Raw genomic sequence first — 19115 nt, forward strand, 5'->3', positions numbered from 1 at the left:
TTCAGAAGAATATCCTGACTAGCTAACGGGCTGGATAAACATGACCTGCAGGAATAGCGACCTATGCCCCTGCTCGTCCACACTGTTCAAATCAACCTCTGCAAAGGAGCAGACCCAAAGCCCAATGAATCTGAACCATTTTACTCAATAGTGCCAATTTGTCGGTCAACAGTTTCCTTCTACCTCCAAAACCTGAATTCTAAATTTAAAAAGCAGAGACTTACCTACTACAGAACTTCAATCCAGTCGAACCTGAACAGTCTGTATTCTTCTTAATGATCTCCATTTGACTCAGTGCTGTCAGATAAAATGATATCCACAATTTCCCTGTGGTCCAATGCATACTAAAACACACCTAAAGCAACCTCAATTTCAGGAGATAGCTCAGGTACATCTCTTTCTCTAGTATCACGTATTATGCTATCAATTCTACTTTGATGTAGTTTAAAAGATGTTAACCTCGTGTCATGCTTGTCATAAGCACTACATTTGCACCACTTGATTTTTACTAATGGGACAGGGTTAAGATTTCCGTGGGTTGGATCTAAGCCGTGTGATTGCAGAGTTTTTCATATTTGCTGAACCTGAAGCTAATGCATTTATTCCCAAATTCACAGCAGAGCACAGTATGGGGCACTCAGGCAAAGCGAGCTAGAATAATACTTTCTGTCAGCTGAGCAGCCAACAGAAAAGCAAACATCAGTGAAATCCAAAATGTCAGTCGTTAATTTGCTGGAGCGGCTTCACTTGTAGAGGAACATGAACACCTGTTCTCAGATAGCTTTTTTGGGAGTTTTTTTTATTTCATTGCCGCAACAGACACAGATGTCCCCATTGAGATTTTAGTGCCAGTTTTCTCCAATGGAGAGGGGAGGCAGTAAAGATGGCCAAAAGGCCTCAGAAGGGAACGTGATGAGTAAATTCACATTGAGGAGCAACTACGGTTTATAATACCTCTTGGAAAAAAAAAAACGGGTTCCTCATAAAAAACAGTATTCAAGGTGGAGGCTGCTAGAGTGGTCGAGATTGCTGTTGTGGTCTTAAGTTTCTCTTGTAAAGATAGAGTAATGACGCAGAGAGAAAAAAGAAGCTGGGTTGAGGGAAGTGAAAAAAGCTTTTAAAACTAGGATAATTTATTCAAGAGGTCAGGGGCTTACCTATGATTTATAATTCTCTCTGCTCTGATATACTCTCTAGTCATGCAGTATGGTGCATCTATGGAGAAAAATGGCCCTGTGGCTTTCTCCTGTGTTCGACTTCCTTTTTTCTAATAAGAGCTCTCCCTAAGGAAACACCGGAGCCCAAAGAACTCTTTACTGCTCTGACAGTGGCTGATGTTTACCTCCCTAGTTCAATCATTTTGACACAATCTGCAAAGAGCTAAACGAATTAAAGATTTTTTTTTTCTGATAGCGATGCACAATGCTCTCTGCCAGCAGACAATGAAAGGATTGAGTTGGCAAACGGTGAGATCAGTGTCGTTTTCATGATCAAAGGGTTGTTGGCGCACGGTACGGACGGGCCCGTTTCCAGAAGAGTGGGCTGTGATGTAGAGCAAGAGGCTCCTTTTATGGGGAAATGGTACTCTTTGGAGCTAATCTGCATGGGATTTAGGATGGTACCAGGAGCTAGCGTTTGAGCTACACAGTAGCTCTGTTGGCTACCCGGCTTCTATCAGAACTCAATTCAAATTATTCACTCTCCATGCAGCATTAACAGCCTTTCTTTGAGTTTCCTGTCATTCTTCAAGTGGGCTAAATTGTTTTTAGCATTAACTTCCCCTTCAGCAGTGGCAGAAATTGAATAGCTCTCTTGAGTGTTCAGGTGAATTTCTCAAGTGAAAAATAAAAATTAAATAAAGTGATAACCTTGAACTTACATTTAAGAGGTATATTCCCACATGTCTCATTTTGGTGCTAATTAACAAAAGAGTCTGAAAGCTAGTGTTTAATTAATAAACTTATTTTCACATATTTGTGTAAAGTGTGTTACAGGAGTGTTTTTTGTTTATTTTCCAGATCTGTACTTTAAGCAGAAATGTATTTCAAGTGTAATTGTTTGAGTTGTTGACCTTTTGCTAACTCTTGAACTTTCTTTTGGTTGCAGCTACAGAAAAGAGAGCGCTCTTGCCGGTTTTATGTTCAGGTATTTGGACCAAATTTTCCTTATACCTACCCTCCATTGCCTCATGTTTACCACATAATTTGAGGTTTGACCTTTTGAAGTGGAAAGAACAAGCAAAGAACTGAAACACAAAGTCGCAGTATCAAAGTCAGTATGTGCGTGTAACATTACGTACTGTGTTTCCGGTAATCAAAGGGTCAAATTTCATTCGGATCATATCATTTATGTCCAAGTAAATAACATCGCCTCAACCCTAAATGTATGACTCATATCTCATAATATTCCCCTGCATGCATATGTCATGATATTCTCCTTCCGTCTCTAATACGTTTGGCCTTAGCACAAGGCTGGGAGTATTATCAAATGCCATATTTCCATTGTGGATTTCTCAGGTTTCTCAATCATTTTAAAAATGCCCCAAAACTATCATATCAGCGCTGCTTTTCAGTGAAATAACCCACATAAGTGGATAGCATCAGTCAAAAATGAAGCTCTCAGGCATGTAACACACTCCTACATCTCTCAGCAAATGCTTAAGAGCCAAAAGAAGTGACCTCATTATACAAGCAAGTCAACTTCTAACTACTAAGTCAGCCAAAGTCATGGCATGTTATGATTCTCCCTGATGCATAATACATATGTGTCCCAATTTAGGGTGTCTATCGCTTTAGTCAGCTATTTCCCGAACTATTGAGTGATTTTGTTATCCCCAGTGTGACATTTTAACTGTCATCAGAATCAGTGCTACCTTGACAAGAGAGCTGTGGAATAAGTTGACGTCCCTGTCTTCTATACAGATGGCTCCAATAAAGCTGCACATTACAGCCAGATGTTGTTTTATATGTATGCTCTGTGGCGCTCATGTTAAGCAACATGTATTTGCCTCGATTCCTCTGAGGCATGTCAGAAGGCACTTCACTATGTGTGTGATTGTGCAAATGACATCCAAGTGGAATGTATGTTTGTATACAGCTGAGTGTATACATTTGCGGCTGGGTTTTGTGAGTGTGAGATGCTTAAAGGTGGTACAGTACTGTATAATATACTTTTCTTATTGTCAACAAATGCCATAGAAAGACCAACAATAGACCAACACCAACAATTGTCAATTATATGAGGAGCCAAAGCCTGAAATAGCTCATTCTTCTGTGCCGTAAACCTCCATTGTTGACTAAAAGAATGATAAACACATTGAGCCACACCGTTGCAAGGGCTGATATGTTACTTCATTACAACGAATATGGGCACTGTATTTCTTACTGTTTCATTTGAGTCATTTACCGGCCCGGGCCATGAATATTTATTAACAAGTATTAATCAATCATAAACAGCTGATAATAGACCCAACAAAGGCACTAGTTTGTCCTGTTTGAGTAACTTTTTTTATGATAACTACAATACCCTGCTGTTTTAGGAAAGTACTGGATTGAGTATTGGTCGAGGCAGACGACCACCCACCTAGAGCTGGGGTCTGTCAGAGGTTTCTGCCTCTTAAAAGGAAGTTTTTCCTTGCCGCCATCGCCAAGTGCTTGCTCATGGTGGCAACTGTTGGGTCTCTGTAAATGTTATAAGGAGTGTTCGGTCTAGACCTGCTCCTAATTTGAAAAGTGTCCTCGAGATAACTTCTGTTTGAATTGGCGCTATACAAATAAAATGAATTGAATTGAATAGGGGAATTGGGTTTTGGCCATTTGATAGGATATATTGACAAAATTGGCCTTAACCACTGACAGTTTATTCTAATTTGAGCCAGATGTGCACATTTTTATGACAACAACGCTAATATGAATGAGTAAAATGTTTACCATGTTCATTTTGTTCATTCGTTTTAGTTTAGCACACTAACATTTGCTTATAAACACTAAACGCAGGGTGGAGCAGAGGCTGATGGGAATGCTATTAGTTTTGCAGGAAATTGGACAAATGTTAATATAAAAATTCATCCTACCGTCAATGTCTGCACAAATTGTTATGGCAATCCATCAGTTGTTGCAGATGTTTCAGTCAGACCAAAAACGGACTTACTGACCGATATTGCCATTCCCAGAGCCACGCCACTAGCATGACTAAAGAAATGTCATACAAATCTATTTGATTGACATGAATCTGGATGCTGTGTATCCGCAGTGCAGTATATTCTTTGACGATGCATTGTGCACTACCATACATGACTGTACACATTGCTCAGCGGCGCGCCTCCTCCTCCTGTTCCGTCCCCACGCTGTGGTGACAAATTCAAACAGTGAAGAGCTTTCACTTGACGAACCAGAATAATGGAGCAACATCTGTGGCCTTAGGTAAACAACGGCATCGACTACACGCGCTGCCAGCCTTTGAGGGACTTTCATTGATTAGGGAAATTTGGCAATGTTTTCTCCAACAGGGCCCTGGTGGTTGACATAAGTGGGATTAGCAGAGGAATACAAAGCAAATGAGAGGTGCACCTGCCTCTGTCGGGCTCTGCTCGGAGACCACGCACGGTGCCGAAAACAGACTTCAACAGTACTTTGGGAAAAGGCGGATAGCGTAAGCGCAGGTGCGGTTGCGGTAAAGGAGGACGTAGCCCAAAATAAAAATACAGGGCTCCAGGGTTAATGTCTAAATGAGATGAGGAGTCATTCTCATCTTGATTGAGGGCTTCTATCTCGTTTAAGTGGTAAACTAGTTGATGCCAGTTGAATTCACCTGTTGCTGAGGCCTTCATCTCGTTAGGATCATCAGGGAATCTCAATACAGCTTTGTTTTGTTGTTTCACTTACGTATTCACAAATAGTTCAACCTTTAGCAATCTCTGAAGATGAAACGATCGTTAATTATGACTACTTTTGAATCTTTCTTGTTTGTACGTACTCAGTGATCTCTTCCACATGTCAGTTTAATCCCAGCGAACAGGATTTGGCCTTGATAAAGCTACAAAGCGTATAATGATCAACTCCCTATGTTCTGCATTTCCCCTGCAGGAATGTTTCTCTGTTGTGTCCTTTTGATTTCAAACAAACATGATAAAAATAGCAGCCTGCCTCCTGTGCCTTTTGGTCATATTAATGGCATATTTTTACAGGCACTGACATTATGGTCGTCCAATTATTGTGATTATGTCCATCCATGTTTTACCAAAGCTAAAGTCAAACACGCTATCTCCGAACGGTTTCCCCCTCCGGCATTAATTTTGTTTTAAAGCAAAAGTTGAAGATGTAGGATTTACAGCATGCTATGAATACCACTATTTCAACATATAAAAGATCAAAATAATATCTTGTGCCTTAGTAGGAGCCAAGTGAGTGGGAATTTGCAGGATACAGGGAGGATATTGAGCTCCGACCCCTCATTAAAATGACACCTCTGCATGCAAAGATGACTATAGGGAGTGTCACAGCGCAGGATGACCTTAGAGCAGGCGAAACGGAGGGAGGCTCCTCGTTCTTGAATGTAACGAGATGATAAAATTTCCCTGGTAGTCAATTTGTTGAAAGATGAAGATACCCACATCCTTATAAACAGAGACCTCTTCATCTTGCCTGCAGTGCAGAGTTCTGTCTGAATAATCTGTGTGAGCCCTTTCTGATGGAGTTGAAGGAGTGAAAGAATCTGTCAGACATTCAATGAGTTACATTTGTGTGCATTAATTCAATTTTCAGAATAACCTTTGGTTTGTTTTTGTTTTTAATAAGCATACATACATACTGTAAATTCCAAAAGTCTCAGATAATAAAAGCTCTAATAGCTGGAATGAAAAAATAAAAGCTAATCTCTCATGCCAAATTCTCTTATGATAAATTTGGCTTAATGCTGATCGTCACAGCACTAATTCCATCTGTACACATGTCATACTCACCACTCTGCTGCTAAACATTTCTTAATTATCACTCGCTAATTAATTCTTGTTGCTTCTACTATCCTTTTTTTTTTTGCAATGTTAAGTTGCATCAATGTAACACAACAATTCCTGCACATATTTCAAATTACAAGCACACAGGTGTACACCAGTGCAAGTGCATCCAAATTAAAACGCCTCATAACACTCCTATCCGAGATAAAACAATGTTTCAAATTAAAAGCTTTCCAGAAACAGGAGAGAGTATAACATGACTCTGTTGTTGGAAGGCTTCTTTCTAAAATACAATAAAATATACTTATGACACCAGGAAACTTAGAAATAAAGGTGTTAAGTCTAGTTTCAAATGAAAGTTTGCCTCCCTGTGCTGTTGAGTTAAATAAAGGGCTGCTATTTGGGAATTGTACAATAGTACAATTAAATACATAATACAAAGAGCATAAAGGTAGTCCCTCAGAAACTCCCATACACCCTGCTTACTACAGAGAAAAAGGTTTCATGAAATATTAAACAAGAAAGGTTGCAGAGATTCTCAAAGAAGACGGATGATTTGGCTAGCAGGTCAAATAAAACATGGTGAATGAAATACTGAAATGATGCAACAGCTTCACCTGTGCCAGGAGACATCTAGTCAGATAGAAGAGGACAGAGAGAACAAGACATCCCACCTTGTTTGTGTTGCCCCCCCCCCCCAAACCCCCATTTTGCGATCAGCCTTCAACGTCAGTGAGAGAAAACAAGTGAGACGAACCGACTCATGAACGGGAAGGGGGGAGTGAGGAGAAATGAAGGGACGAGAACTGAGTGTACACAGAAGGCAGGCCGGCAAGCAAGCCAGAAAGAGAAGAGAGGGGAGACCAGCCTCAGCCAGAATCAATTTCCCAGACCTGGAGTTCATTTCATCAATCAGGACACAGATAGAAGCACACACACCACGGGTTGGCTTGGACTCCTGCCAAGCTCACGCTAATGTCCACCTCCCTTCCTTCCTTCTGCACTGGTATAAATGGCCTGTGCACTGCAGCTTTTCACGCCCAGTCATCATCCTTGTTTCAAGTGGAACATTCCAGCAGTGAGTCCAGTTAACGATTAGCATTTCCTCATGTACCTGGAACTTGAATATCGTTTTTTGTTGTTTTTTTTCTTTACTGCTGGCTTATATTCTTTCGGTACAGGCAAACAAAGTAGGTGAAAAAATTGTTGGGGGTTTGCAGCAGCAGTGCTACATTTGACAGATGGAGTGGCAGTGTGCTAATAGCAGTAAAATAGCAGCAAGCCACCATCACGTCTCTAAGACTCAACTGCACAGACTATGATGATAGTAGTGGCGTGTGCTGCTTGGGTGCAATCCCCCGCCCCCCCTCTCTGTGCGTTTTCCCACTGAGGCTGGAAATGATGCTATTCTCACACTGGTCTCATGAAATTTTGTAGGATGAGCCCGATGTTTTCAAAATGCAATTATCCTGCTCTGTGCATGAGAAGTGAGAGAAACAAGATTTCCCATATGGGGATGGATTACATGGAGGAAACACAAATACAAACAGGCAGGGTTCTGGCAATGAAATTGCATCATGGCAAGAAACAGCATGGAGGTCTGGTTGGTGTAAATGTATTAGCCTGCTAAATAAATTATTAAACGTTCAAAAATGTCCTTTTCAGCTAAAGTTATGGTTTAACAATCACCAACCAACCAGAATCATGCTCTTTCTATCCATAACCTTATCATTGCCATCTTAGCTTTAATTAATAGTTTGATTTGTCGGTTGCCTGGCAACCTCACAGTGACGACAAGACTCCAAGAAATCACTGTGTCTGGCCAAGAAATAGTTTTCTGTACAGATTTAACATACAAGCTTTAATATGTTAATTGTGTCTAATAATAATGTCAGAGTTATCGGTGTGGAGATTAATAGATTTTGTTAACGTTGCTGTTTGACATTGTTTCCAGTCTTTATTCTCAGCTAAACTAACTGGCTGTTGGTTGCAGCTTCAAATAAACATGAGAGTGGTATAAATCCTTTCATCTAATAAACTGAATCCATTCGGGAGATAAACTAAAACACTGTAAACAGGAGCTGTCATGTGTGTTTATGTTCTCACGGTATACTCCAGAATTCACCTGGACCAGCACTTGCATAAACGGGCTTTTTTGGATGTGTATGTTGCCGCTTGGATTATACTAAACCCATCCATTAACATTCAAGGTCCCATAAAATGGCTTTGAGATCTTTTTTGTCTGCGGTTTGATGTCTTTTTCCATTAAATTGTGGGTTGAGGCAGGATTTAAAATGGGGAGGGATTTCATTTAAGAGTTCAAACATAGGCCAGACGTGAACTGCGAAATAGATATTAGTCTTTACAGTTTATTGTTGTCACTTTCTACATTGACAAAGAAGGAGAGGAGGAATGACAGGCCCACGCTTCATTTGACAGCACCAGTGATTTCTGCAATTTTGTTGCAGTCCAAATACACGTCTTTGACACACTTCATACTGCTTATAACTTTAGAGACAAAAACGTACCCACAGGTTTTATGTGTTGGCTTTAGGGGTTGGCTGGACCAATACAAAATATATGATGGCATTTTATTGCATAGACTTTTTTCATATGCCCCTGGGCGCAAAATCTGTCAGCAGAAATATGCTGACACTTAATAGGAAAAGGAAGGTGGTGACTTTCATATGTAAATATGTAAATTTGACATGTATTTGGCATCAGAAATAGTGAAACATTTCGGAAAATACGCTTACACGTCAAGTAAGGAGATCAATACCACTCACACATGTTCGTACGGTAAATATAAAGCTTAGCTTAGCACAAAAAGTAGAAACAGCGGAAAACAGCCAGCCTGGCTTTGTCCAAAGGTAACAAAATCAACCAGCACCTCTAAAGCTCACTAATTAGCATGTTATAGGTTATTTGTTTAATCCGTGCAAAGTTAAAGTGTGAATCATATTCATCGACATAAGAGTGGTATCAATTTACTCATCTGTTGGCTAAAAGATGAATAAGAGTGTCAAGAGTACCAAAATGTCACTATTTAATAAAAAATAAATGACCCCCTTCCCCCAAATTCCTAGAAAAAAAATATGAAGGACAAAACATGAATGTCCTCAATGATAGCTCCATTGTTGTTTGTCACACATAGATAGCTGTCCACCTTTGGGACACAAGGGCATTTTTCATTCAGTATGACCTTTTAAAGTTATTTTTTCAAAATTTCAGTCATTGAACCTTTTTACTTTACTGACAAAGGCATAAAAGTGGTTCAATATTGGGATGATGGAAAGTAATTGTTCCGGTTTGCTTCAGAAGTTCCTTTCACGCAATTTGACTGTGACTTATTCAGATTGCAGTCATTCAAAATATGCCTCCTATTGGTGATAATAAACTCAAGGACACATAATTATTTTTTTTTTTTTGCATTAGATATTTGTAGTACCTGTATGCTCAAATTCAGGTAATTGTCTTCTTGGTAGAATATACTGTGAGTCACCTGCCTTCCAACATGGAGGCAATACTCTTCAGTATTTATATCCTAATTTCATTGTCTGGTTTGAATGAGGGAAAATTGGCATGCTATACGCATATTAGTTACAGTAATGAATAATTTGCATCCCAGTGATTTGGTAATCTATTGCATGTCCAAATGATGCACCATGAGTGAATGTCAGGTTTATTGCTTTTCTTCTGTTGATCTTATAAATGCCTAAGGGGACCAGTAGGAAAACTGATCTTCATTCCAATATTAATGTTTGATACATACTATATACCCTGCCCTCGGTTGTTTTATTCTTGTTTATAAATTCTACATTGTATATTCCCTCCTCATTAAGTTTCCTACCCACCCCTTCTGACTTTGGGGTGCGCTATTCCTCCACTTTGTTCTTTTTTGTAAGTCTCTACTGCATGTGAAAAAAGCAAGGTGGCCTCGTATGCGAGTCCATCAATCCTTTAGCTGAAGAACTATTACTTCAGTGTTTTAAGAAGTGCTGGAGAAGAAAAAAACCCTTGCAGTGGTGAACAAAGGAAGAAGAAATGTCAGTGCCTGAAGAAAAAGAGCTCCTTAATTGAGAGTGAATCAACCTCTGCCTCAAGCTGAATGTCAAAAGGTGTGATTGGAGATTGGCTGCAGATAATGAATAATTACATCAAAGATGGTAGACTGCCTGTGCATGTGTACGTGTGGCTGTTTTGTACACTTGCCTGCGAGTTTCTCTGTGTTTCTGTATACCAGCAGGTGCATCGGTGTGTGTTCACTCTTGCGTCAGCGTTTCACAGTGTGTGTGCGTGGTTGTGTGTGGGTGTGGGCGGCTTAATGTGTGCAGGGTATGTTTTGAATGAGGAAAAGCCAGCTGGTGCTATTTGAAATGATCTGCCAGCGCCAGTGAGTTGAATACAATCAGTCCTCCGTCTCCTTTTGCTATCACAGTGATTTGAAACAAACATACAACTTAACATTATAAGGTAATTGGGGGGTCCATCACACTTGTGCTTTGTGACTGTGAAGCCGGTTTTCTTTTTTTTTAATCAGGAATTCATTTGATACACTTGAGCACATGATTTCTCTTATCGCCTTTGGGTTTATCCCCATGCTGTTTTGGAGTCATGCTAAAACTCTTATTCCCTTCCATAATCCATTGATCAAAAAGGGGATCTACGCGAAGTTCAGAGAGAAGTTCTGCGGCGTGACACCCCACATTTTTAACATACGGTACATCATAGCTTCCATCTTCAGGATTACAAGGGTGTAAACTGACTTTTGAAGATGTGCAAAGGGAGTTTGCCAAGTCAAAGCTTTCATCGCATATATAATTTCCTCTTTGAAGCGTGGGAATGTTACTGTTATTAGTAGTGCAAGAAATTTTTAATAATTATGCGTTTGACTACCTACTGTACAATAATGGCTTAGAAATAGCTTTTTTTCCACAGGCGGTCGGGCTCATTTAGTTCTTCAGAGAAGTTGTATTGGGGATTTTTCTTGCTTGACCAATTAGTATTCCATTTATAAATCTCGCCATTGGCATTTCTAAATCTTTAATGGCTCTTAATTTTTCATCTTGTATTGAGAATGTTCTTGTTTTATCTATGCTTACTAGCTTCAGCATTGTTGTGGGGAGATTAAAGAAGGCATGATAGTTGTTCTTTGCTATTAACATGCAGGAGAGAGAGTTGCAGATAGTTGCTACCAGAAATTACCTTGTACATCCATTGGAATGCCTCTGTGTTGTGGTGTTTTATTTATTTTTTTTGTAGTGCTTTTGTGTATTGGGATTGTCTGCATGGAAGAACATTAATCACTCCAATTAAAGACTCTATAGCCTCAAGTCATGTAAGAATTGGCCTCTAGTCTTGTAAGCATTGGCTCTGATTCATTTACATGATTAATTCTTCTTGTAGATAAAAGGAAACAGTAACCTAAGAACATATCCGATGCCATTACAGTTTGCGGTGTCGCTGCAACTAGTTGACGACCCATGTCCAAAAGCATAACTTGTAAATGAATCGGAAATAGAGTCATGAAATTGCTCAGTAGAAGGATGATTATGGAATTTTCAGTTCAAATGAAAAACAGGGAACGCTTCATGCTTTTTCCTTGCACAATCCCACGGGATTGTGTGATTTGTTTTTCAGTCCTGAATTCTCTTTGATCTTCCTTCGCTGGTATCATACCGTTTACCAAATCACTGTGTCAAACAACAGCAGTCCCAGGCCAGCTAAGCTTCTTTTCACTAAATCGATGATTTGGACTCCCCAGGCCATGGTCGAGACGGTCAACAATTTGCTGCAGCCGCAGGCCCAGGGAGCGTGGAGGGAGCTGAGCACAGGCGAGCAGCTGAGGGCCGCCACCATGCTGCTGGACACGGTGGAACAAGGGGCCTTCGTCCTCGCTGATAACCTGCTGAAGACGGACATTGTGCAAGAGAACACAGACAACATCCGTGAGTATATGCTAAGACATTTTGGTTTTATATCTTCACGTGAAAATGTCACCCTTGCCCTTCGGATGACATAAATATGCAAATATTGATCATTTAAAAAATTCTCTCATACTTTACTGAAAAGTCTAGGAGGTTTCAAGTTTCTACATTACACTTGTGTACGTTGCATAATGTACTGGAACATGATTGGCTTTCAAACCAGTGGTGATTTCTCTTAGCGGTGATGGCAATGTAAATTGTATGCCAGTTTAATGTGGTTGTCATTGCCTGCATGAGTAAACCAGCTTGTCCAGAATTAAGTTAATTTCCCCTCAAACTGCTGGGAGACAGATTATTAGCTCAGCTGGAAGGCTAAGCTTTGTCAATTTGATACTGCGAAAATTACATGCAGTCTTAAAGAGCTCGAATGTGCGGTTTGGTGTTCATAATGTTTTCTAGTGGTGTTTCTGAAGTGGTTCATCCTTCAGTGGTCTTACCAGTTGTACAGGGGTTAAAAAGTTCACCATACTGCTATTGATCCGGGCTGCTCTCATATTGACAGCAGAGCTCTTGAGACTGTGGAACAAGTGTGAAGGTCACTGGATTAATGCCTTCTCCCTCACAGGAGGTTAAGTTTGGCTGCACTGCTTATGGCTGATGGAAGACAGCTGTAAATTGACAATTATCTCAAATGATTGTGTTCATATTCATGTCAACTATTAGCTGGAATTAACCACTAGCTGTGCAGATCAGGGTTCAGCGCTCATTATTCAGTGTATAAATACCAAGTGAGCACGGATAATGGAACTTCTGTCATCAAACCTGTTCCCAAGAGGTGCTTTTCAAAACTGGTAACATCAGTTACATCAGAAAAGTAGAATATATAAAATCTTTAGTTTATATTGAGAATCATTTACAAAGCATGAAATAAAATTTAAATAACCTTTTTTTGCAGGTGGCGGCTATTGGGGCAAGGGGAATTAAGAAAAAAATTATGTTATGATGTATCACTCTCTTCTCTGAACAAGTGCGGGGTTTTTTTTCCTAGTTCCTGCTGCCATGGCAACCTAAAAATATAGGTCTACTGACTTAAAAGGAAGCGAGCGTAAGGAGAATTAATAAAAAGGATTTTATTGTATCTGGCACACAATTCATCTGGGTATTAAGGAGGTTCTGGGCTCGTTTGGAGAGGGGAAGGAGACGTTGCCTGCTCAACTCGAGTGAGATTTTATAGCTTGTAGTGGTAGTCTGGTTAATTATGTGCTGGTGACATGTTTACTAGGCCTTATCTCTCTGTTTGCTCGGCTTATTTTTTGCAGCCAGTTGGCTCCTGCAATCCCTCACGCCATGCAGGGTAGTTAAATCAGGACAAGGAGGCCCATTTAAGCATTGGTAATCACAGCAGCTGCTAATTATTGATCCCTCACATTGACTTACATCTAAAGTGAAGGGTTTTGTGTGTGCAGGTGTACTGTAGCTCACACCTGGTGACACTTTCTCGATGTCAGGGCGAGCCTGGTTCTCTTTTTGCTTTAAAGCGAATCCTGAACAGTAAGAAAAGCTCGTTCCAATTTCAGGCTCAAGCTGATAATGAGATCTATTTTCTTCGCTCTCAAAGACGAAGAATATTTCTTCACCCATTGTGTCTGTGTTTGTGTTTACACGTCACAGTGCATGTGCTTCGTCTATGGCTTTGTCTACGCCAGAGTGTGTGCTTCACTCTCTGCATGATAATCTTAAGAGCAGATTTCTGCCGATTAGCATGTTATTTAAACGGGCTTTGAAGGTATAGCCTTTGGGTCCGACAACCACTATGGCATCAAAGAAATTCCCTAAAGCCCATCATAAGCTCTTTTACACAACCACACAGGGAAAAGAGAGGGAGAGGGGGAGAGAAAAATGCTTCCTTTATTCCAAAGGCAGGCTTGGAATCCAGGGAATGGTGAGCTATCTGGGGTATTGTCTTAGCTAAGTTGAATAGGAATGTATCACCAAAACCCCTTGGCCTTTGCAAAAGCACAAGAGAATGTTAATACAAAGGGTTTTTTTTCATAATAGAAAGTATGGTAAGCTTTGGTATAAGAACAGATACAAAGGGAGGATTAAATGTGGACTCTTTGTATCTTTTCGTGGAAACTAACCTTTATCAAAGACAGAGGTGTCATAGTCCACTGACATCAGATCATCATCTGAATGCCTTAGCGAGCTTAATAAAGTTTCTTTTTCTTACATTTGATAAAAACGTGTTTCAAGTTAAGACTCTCCACTGCCAGCCAGTGTATGTGTGCGAGCAATGACCATTAGTCATTAGTGCAGTGGTATAGTGGAGGTGAACGCAGAGTCACTGACCATCAAAGTTGAAATGTTTGGTCTAATCATGGATGGAAATCACTCGCTCCGACAGATGAAGATAGCCTTTGTGAAAATGAATGTTGTTCCGTCTCAAAACACAAGTCTGAAACATCATAAAATCACCCTTGTGAAAAGATTCAAATGCAGTTAAGTCGGAGACATTTACATCTAGGCATGGCAAATGGTTATAAGGTTAGAATTGGTTTAAAAAGGCACAAATGAGGATACACCTGGGAGAACTTCTTTACAAACACATACATACATGAACATTAAATTATAGTTAAATCAGTAATACCAGAAACATCTGTATCAATCAATATATGATTATGAAAATATGAATACTGAAATATTGCACATATGGAGGAGGTTATCAACAGATTACTAAAATAATCAAGTTATAGTTGCCATGCTGTACACCTTGTTTGAATATGATTGGATGTTAGTCGGCAGCTGACTATTGTTTCCAGAGGAACTAAGTCCTAGCTGGAATTTATTTTGCTAACTACAAATCACATCACATGAAATCTATGATTTCTTGCATTGTAATCAGGTGACATACATTATTTAATAAACACACTTTGGATGCACACGTATCAAACAAAAGAGAAATAAAGTGTTAATCAGAGAGCTTTAATGGTGCTGGTAGGTGGATTTTGTTACCTTTCGCCCAAGGCAGGCTAGCTGTTTCCTTATGTTTCCACTCTCTGAGCTAAGATAAGATAGTCAGTTGCTGGTGGTAGCAGCATATTTACTGTCTAGACATGAGCGTGGCATCAATTTTCACATTAGCTTTTGGCAAAAATGCAAATAGGCGCATCTCCCAAAATATTGAACTGCTTCTTTAAAGTTTTTTACACATTTAGATTACATATAGCCTTGTTTCAGTAGCATTACAGTGACAACATTTCAGCATGTAGCAGTTCTAAACAATCTGCTGTACAATAATGGTAAAATAGTGTCATCCTTTACATAAACCACATCATTAGTATGTGAATTTTCTGGTGAGGTGCCACCACAATACTGGCATCTTGTTTACCTATGCCTACCGCCTGGATTAGTCTCACACGGCTCATCTCCTATTTTTGAATTTGACCTTTGTGTAACCTCTGTGTACTTCCACCTAGGAATGAATCACCGGATTCATCTCAGTGTGCTATGGGAGTTCATGTGACATTTTAGGGATGCCTAGACTTTACACAGGTCACCGGTACTTCAGATTAGAGCACACTCGACTGCTTTATTAAACTGAATTGTATCATACTATAATAACTTTGATGGAATGAGCTTTTTATTTCAGCCAGGCCCCTATCAGCAGCTCATTTTCCTCTGCTGTATGACGGCAGAGTCTTTGAACCGTAAATTAGGAGCTTGCTTCAGACACAACAGCTGTTGAGCTGCCGCAGAAGCATGCTTGTCTTCCCTAGCTAGTCTTTATCTCCTCCTTATATCTCTCGCTCTCTCTGCTCGTCTCGACAAAAAGAAGGCATCTTCTTTTCTTTTTTCAAAGGGCAAAGACACCCTTTGTTTTTACAGTTTAAGAGGAAAAATGTCACCTGAACACTTGATAGTCACTTGATTAAGAGGCCTATAGCGAGACACTAACCTCCCCTGCACACAGCGAGTTGAGAGGGAGGCGATCCTTCAAAGCTGCGTGAATCAAGAAAGGATGTGTTGCATTTAGCGCTCGTTGGAGATGCATTGATTAATGAAGTCAGCTACTAGAGGAGAATAGCTTTTTGAATCAGTGACACGAGGTGTGTTTGAAGTTTACTTATGACTGCTGTGTGCTGTTAAGTCTTTACCCAATGGCAGCGATAACAAATAAGTCACACAGAGGTCAGGTGCAGAGCATCTATGATCAGGGTTATTGTTCATTCAGTTTTACACTTCTCTTATGTTTTGAAGTCTCTAAGCTTGCATATCTTGTTCATGGGATGAAAGGTAGAGATAAGAAAAATTCCAGTGTTTATGACTTGCGAGCATTCACATCAACAAAGAACTTAAAACAATGTTTATGGTCAGCATGGCTCATACTATCCATTGCATTTCATTACTATGAATAATGGCCTTTGGCAGTCATATTTGCTCTTTCATTCACTTGAGTATTATTTAGTGTATTGGAGCTTTCAGTAAAGCTCCCAGGCGATGTTAAACATTGCAAACTGGGAGTGATAGTCCCATGTAGTATGAACACCGCTTAAAGAAATAGTTTGACATTTTCAAAAACGTGCCCACCAGCACTGCTAAAACTAACTAATTAACATGTTGTATCTTGTTTATTTAAACTGTACGCAAGAGAAATATAAAACCTATTTTCGAACTTCGAACAGAACCAAGATAGCTCTTTCTCCCTGCTTCTAGTGTTTAAGCTAAGCTAAGCTAATGGTCACCTGCCTCCGGCCTTATACTCGAGGCACAGAAATGAGAGTGGTATCAATGTAATCTTAAAATCTAATAACCATACTGCTCATAATGTTTATGTCTTAAGCTTATTGATGTTAAATGCTGTCTTGCTCTGGTTTGTTGTGTATTTGTGCAGAGCTGGAGGTGGCAAGGATGAGCACAGATGGGAATCTACCTGATCTGAAGTTCCCGCAAACTGGAGGACAGGGCAACTCCATCCACCTCTCGGCTAACACACTGAAGCAGCACGGAAGAAACGGTGAGTCGTCAAACCTTTTGGATCTGCTTTTCCCCTGTTGTTGGTTCAAAGTGTAATCGTGCCTTGTGCGCAACTACAGTTGGTGTATTATCCAAGCTTGTGATTAAACAGATGTAACAGACAAAATGTGGCTTGATTGTAATTGAAATACTGTAGTATTACTCCAAAAACTTTCTGGCATACAAGATCCACTGTAATTAATCAAAAATTCTTTTTGTTATTTTTCTTTTCCACATTTGGTTGTGGCATTGCATGGGGCTGGAGTGGTTTTGTAGGAATTTTATTACAGATGCCACTGAATAACTTTCAATTTGCTTCTCAAAGCCTTTGTTGGGCTGCATATAAAGCATAGGGATCGTTCTGCAGTCTTCAAATAGAACCCTGGCTGTAGAATTAGTTACACTCAAGTACTGCCTCTAAACTGTAAATGAGGCAGTTAGACACAATACATAGCTATCTTCAGAAGCAATGCAAGCCCATTTTTAGACTTTACTATCAGCTCATGCAAATCAGAATCGACTCAAGCTGCGCCCGGTGCCTCTTAGCTGGATGACTAAGTCCATGTCCAGCCGTGCCCAGACGGATCATTATAGCGGGGTGGCGGATATTTCCCTATCATCCAGCGCTATAGCACCCAAATTGTTTTCTTTTCATCTGAGTGAGTGATCTCAGTCACGGCAGGAGGGAACTTTCTTTCATATCAGTGCTCGAAAGTGAGGCGGCGGGAGGGGAAGGAGATGTGTACAAGAGAGAAAGAGAGGAGGAAATTATTAACAAGAAATATGCTTTTGTCAGTGCCAATGGCGGAGTGGTAACTACATTATATGGCTGCTGTATTAAAATAACTGTTTGTTGATGTAGGAACGATTTCTACCTTTTTCCTCTTCTGAAACTATTTTGGCAACCTTGACACTGGTCTCTTTTTTGACAGCTTTATATACAGTTTCTGATTCTTGTGCTAACAAAGCTTCAACTGAGTGATTATTTCCAGCATTCTTTTTGTTATTTTTTGCAGTATTTTAAGAGCCAATGTTCAATAGTATTTATAAGCCATATAACAGGCATGAAAATTGGACTTCTTTCTTCTTGATAGACCACAAATGGAAACATGGAATGGAAAAAACAGACCCAAATTGACCATCACACACATTCTTGTCACATTATTCTAGTACCACACTGTATGGCCAACGTGTGTGTACACCGTACTCATAGTTTCTTGGGCTGTTAGTCTGGGGCTTTTATTCTCTAGTTTAGGCTAGATGTCTAGTTCCAGTTATGGGAAATCTTAATCCTGCATTATACAGTGATATTCTAGTGTTTCCATCTTTGTGGCAACAGTTTGGGGACTCCTTCCTGTGTCAGCCTGACAGTTACCCTATGCACCAAGAAAGTCCATAAAGAAAGGCTTTTCTAAAGGTGCTAGTGGTTGCTGCCTCTGCTGCCCTGCAACAGGCCGGTATTTTAAATGGACGACAGCAGGGCACATCTCTCCAACCACAGCTATCCACTGCATCTGGCCCTTCTAACAACTTGTACAATGCACCACAGGCATGACGCAATTATTATAGCAAGCTTTACTAACTAATATAATAAAAGTAGTATATTGTCTCGGACTGGATGCTCAAACTTTGAAGCACTAGCAGTTTACGGTTTGAAGCACCTCAGGTTTTGTTTGGAAGAGTTTTACTGAGCACTGGAGTTGGAATTCCCACAGCGAGTCCTCGCCCACATCAGTGCCAGACTTAACAAATGTGGAATGAGGTGTTTAGCAATCACACAAGGGTTTAATGTTAGGGTGTCCACATTCTCATGGCCATACTTGACCCGATTGTCCTCTTGCAGGTGAGATTCGGATAGCCTTTGTCCTGTACAAACACATCGGGGTCTACCTTTCAACGGAGAACGCCAGCATGAAGCTGGGCAGCGAAGCCATGGCTACCAATTACTCTGTCATCGTCAACTCCCCGGTCATCACAGCTGCCATCAACAAGGACTCTAACAAAGTCTATCTCTCTGACCCTGTCATTTTTACCATCAGACATCTACAGGTAATTATCCGTCTCTTCATGTGTGTCTGTGTTGAGATGTGTTTTGTTTTCACTTTGATGTGCCTGCCTCTGTATTTAATGTGCTTTTTGTCTCATTCTCTTTCACTTACACACTGAAACACATGCACTTTCTTGACAGAACCCTTTCATCACAATTTTCTGTCCCTGAAGTG

The 19115-nt window shown here is 40.2% G+C and overlaps 1 protein-coding gene across 1 annotated transcript in view; it reads left to right on the forward strand.

Moving 5' to 3' along the window:
• LOC118338178 (adhesion G protein-coupled receptor L3-like) overlaps positions 1-19115 on the forward strand; it is a 225448-nt gene that overhangs the window by 162638 nt on the left and 43695 nt on the right. The window contains exons 13-16 of the mRNA XM_035675435.1: positions 2107-2145; positions 11718-11901; positions 16772-16894; positions 18737-18942. Coding sequence (XP_035531328.1) covers positions 2107-2145; positions 11718-11901; positions 16772-16894; positions 18737-18942 — 552 coding nt within the window. The remainder of the gene's footprint in view (positions 1-2106; positions 2146-11717; positions 11902-16771; positions 16895-18736; positions 18943-19115) is intronic.

The sequence above is a fragment of the Morone saxatilis genome, unplaced genomic scaffold (genome assembly GCF_004916995.1).
Source record: "Morone saxatilis isolate NCDOM2014 unplaced genomic scaffold, NCSU_SB_2.0 Contig4, whole genome shotgun sequence".
NCBI classification, from domain to species: domain Eukaryota; kingdom Metazoa; phylum Chordata; class Actinopteri; family Moronidae; genus Morone; species Morone saxatilis.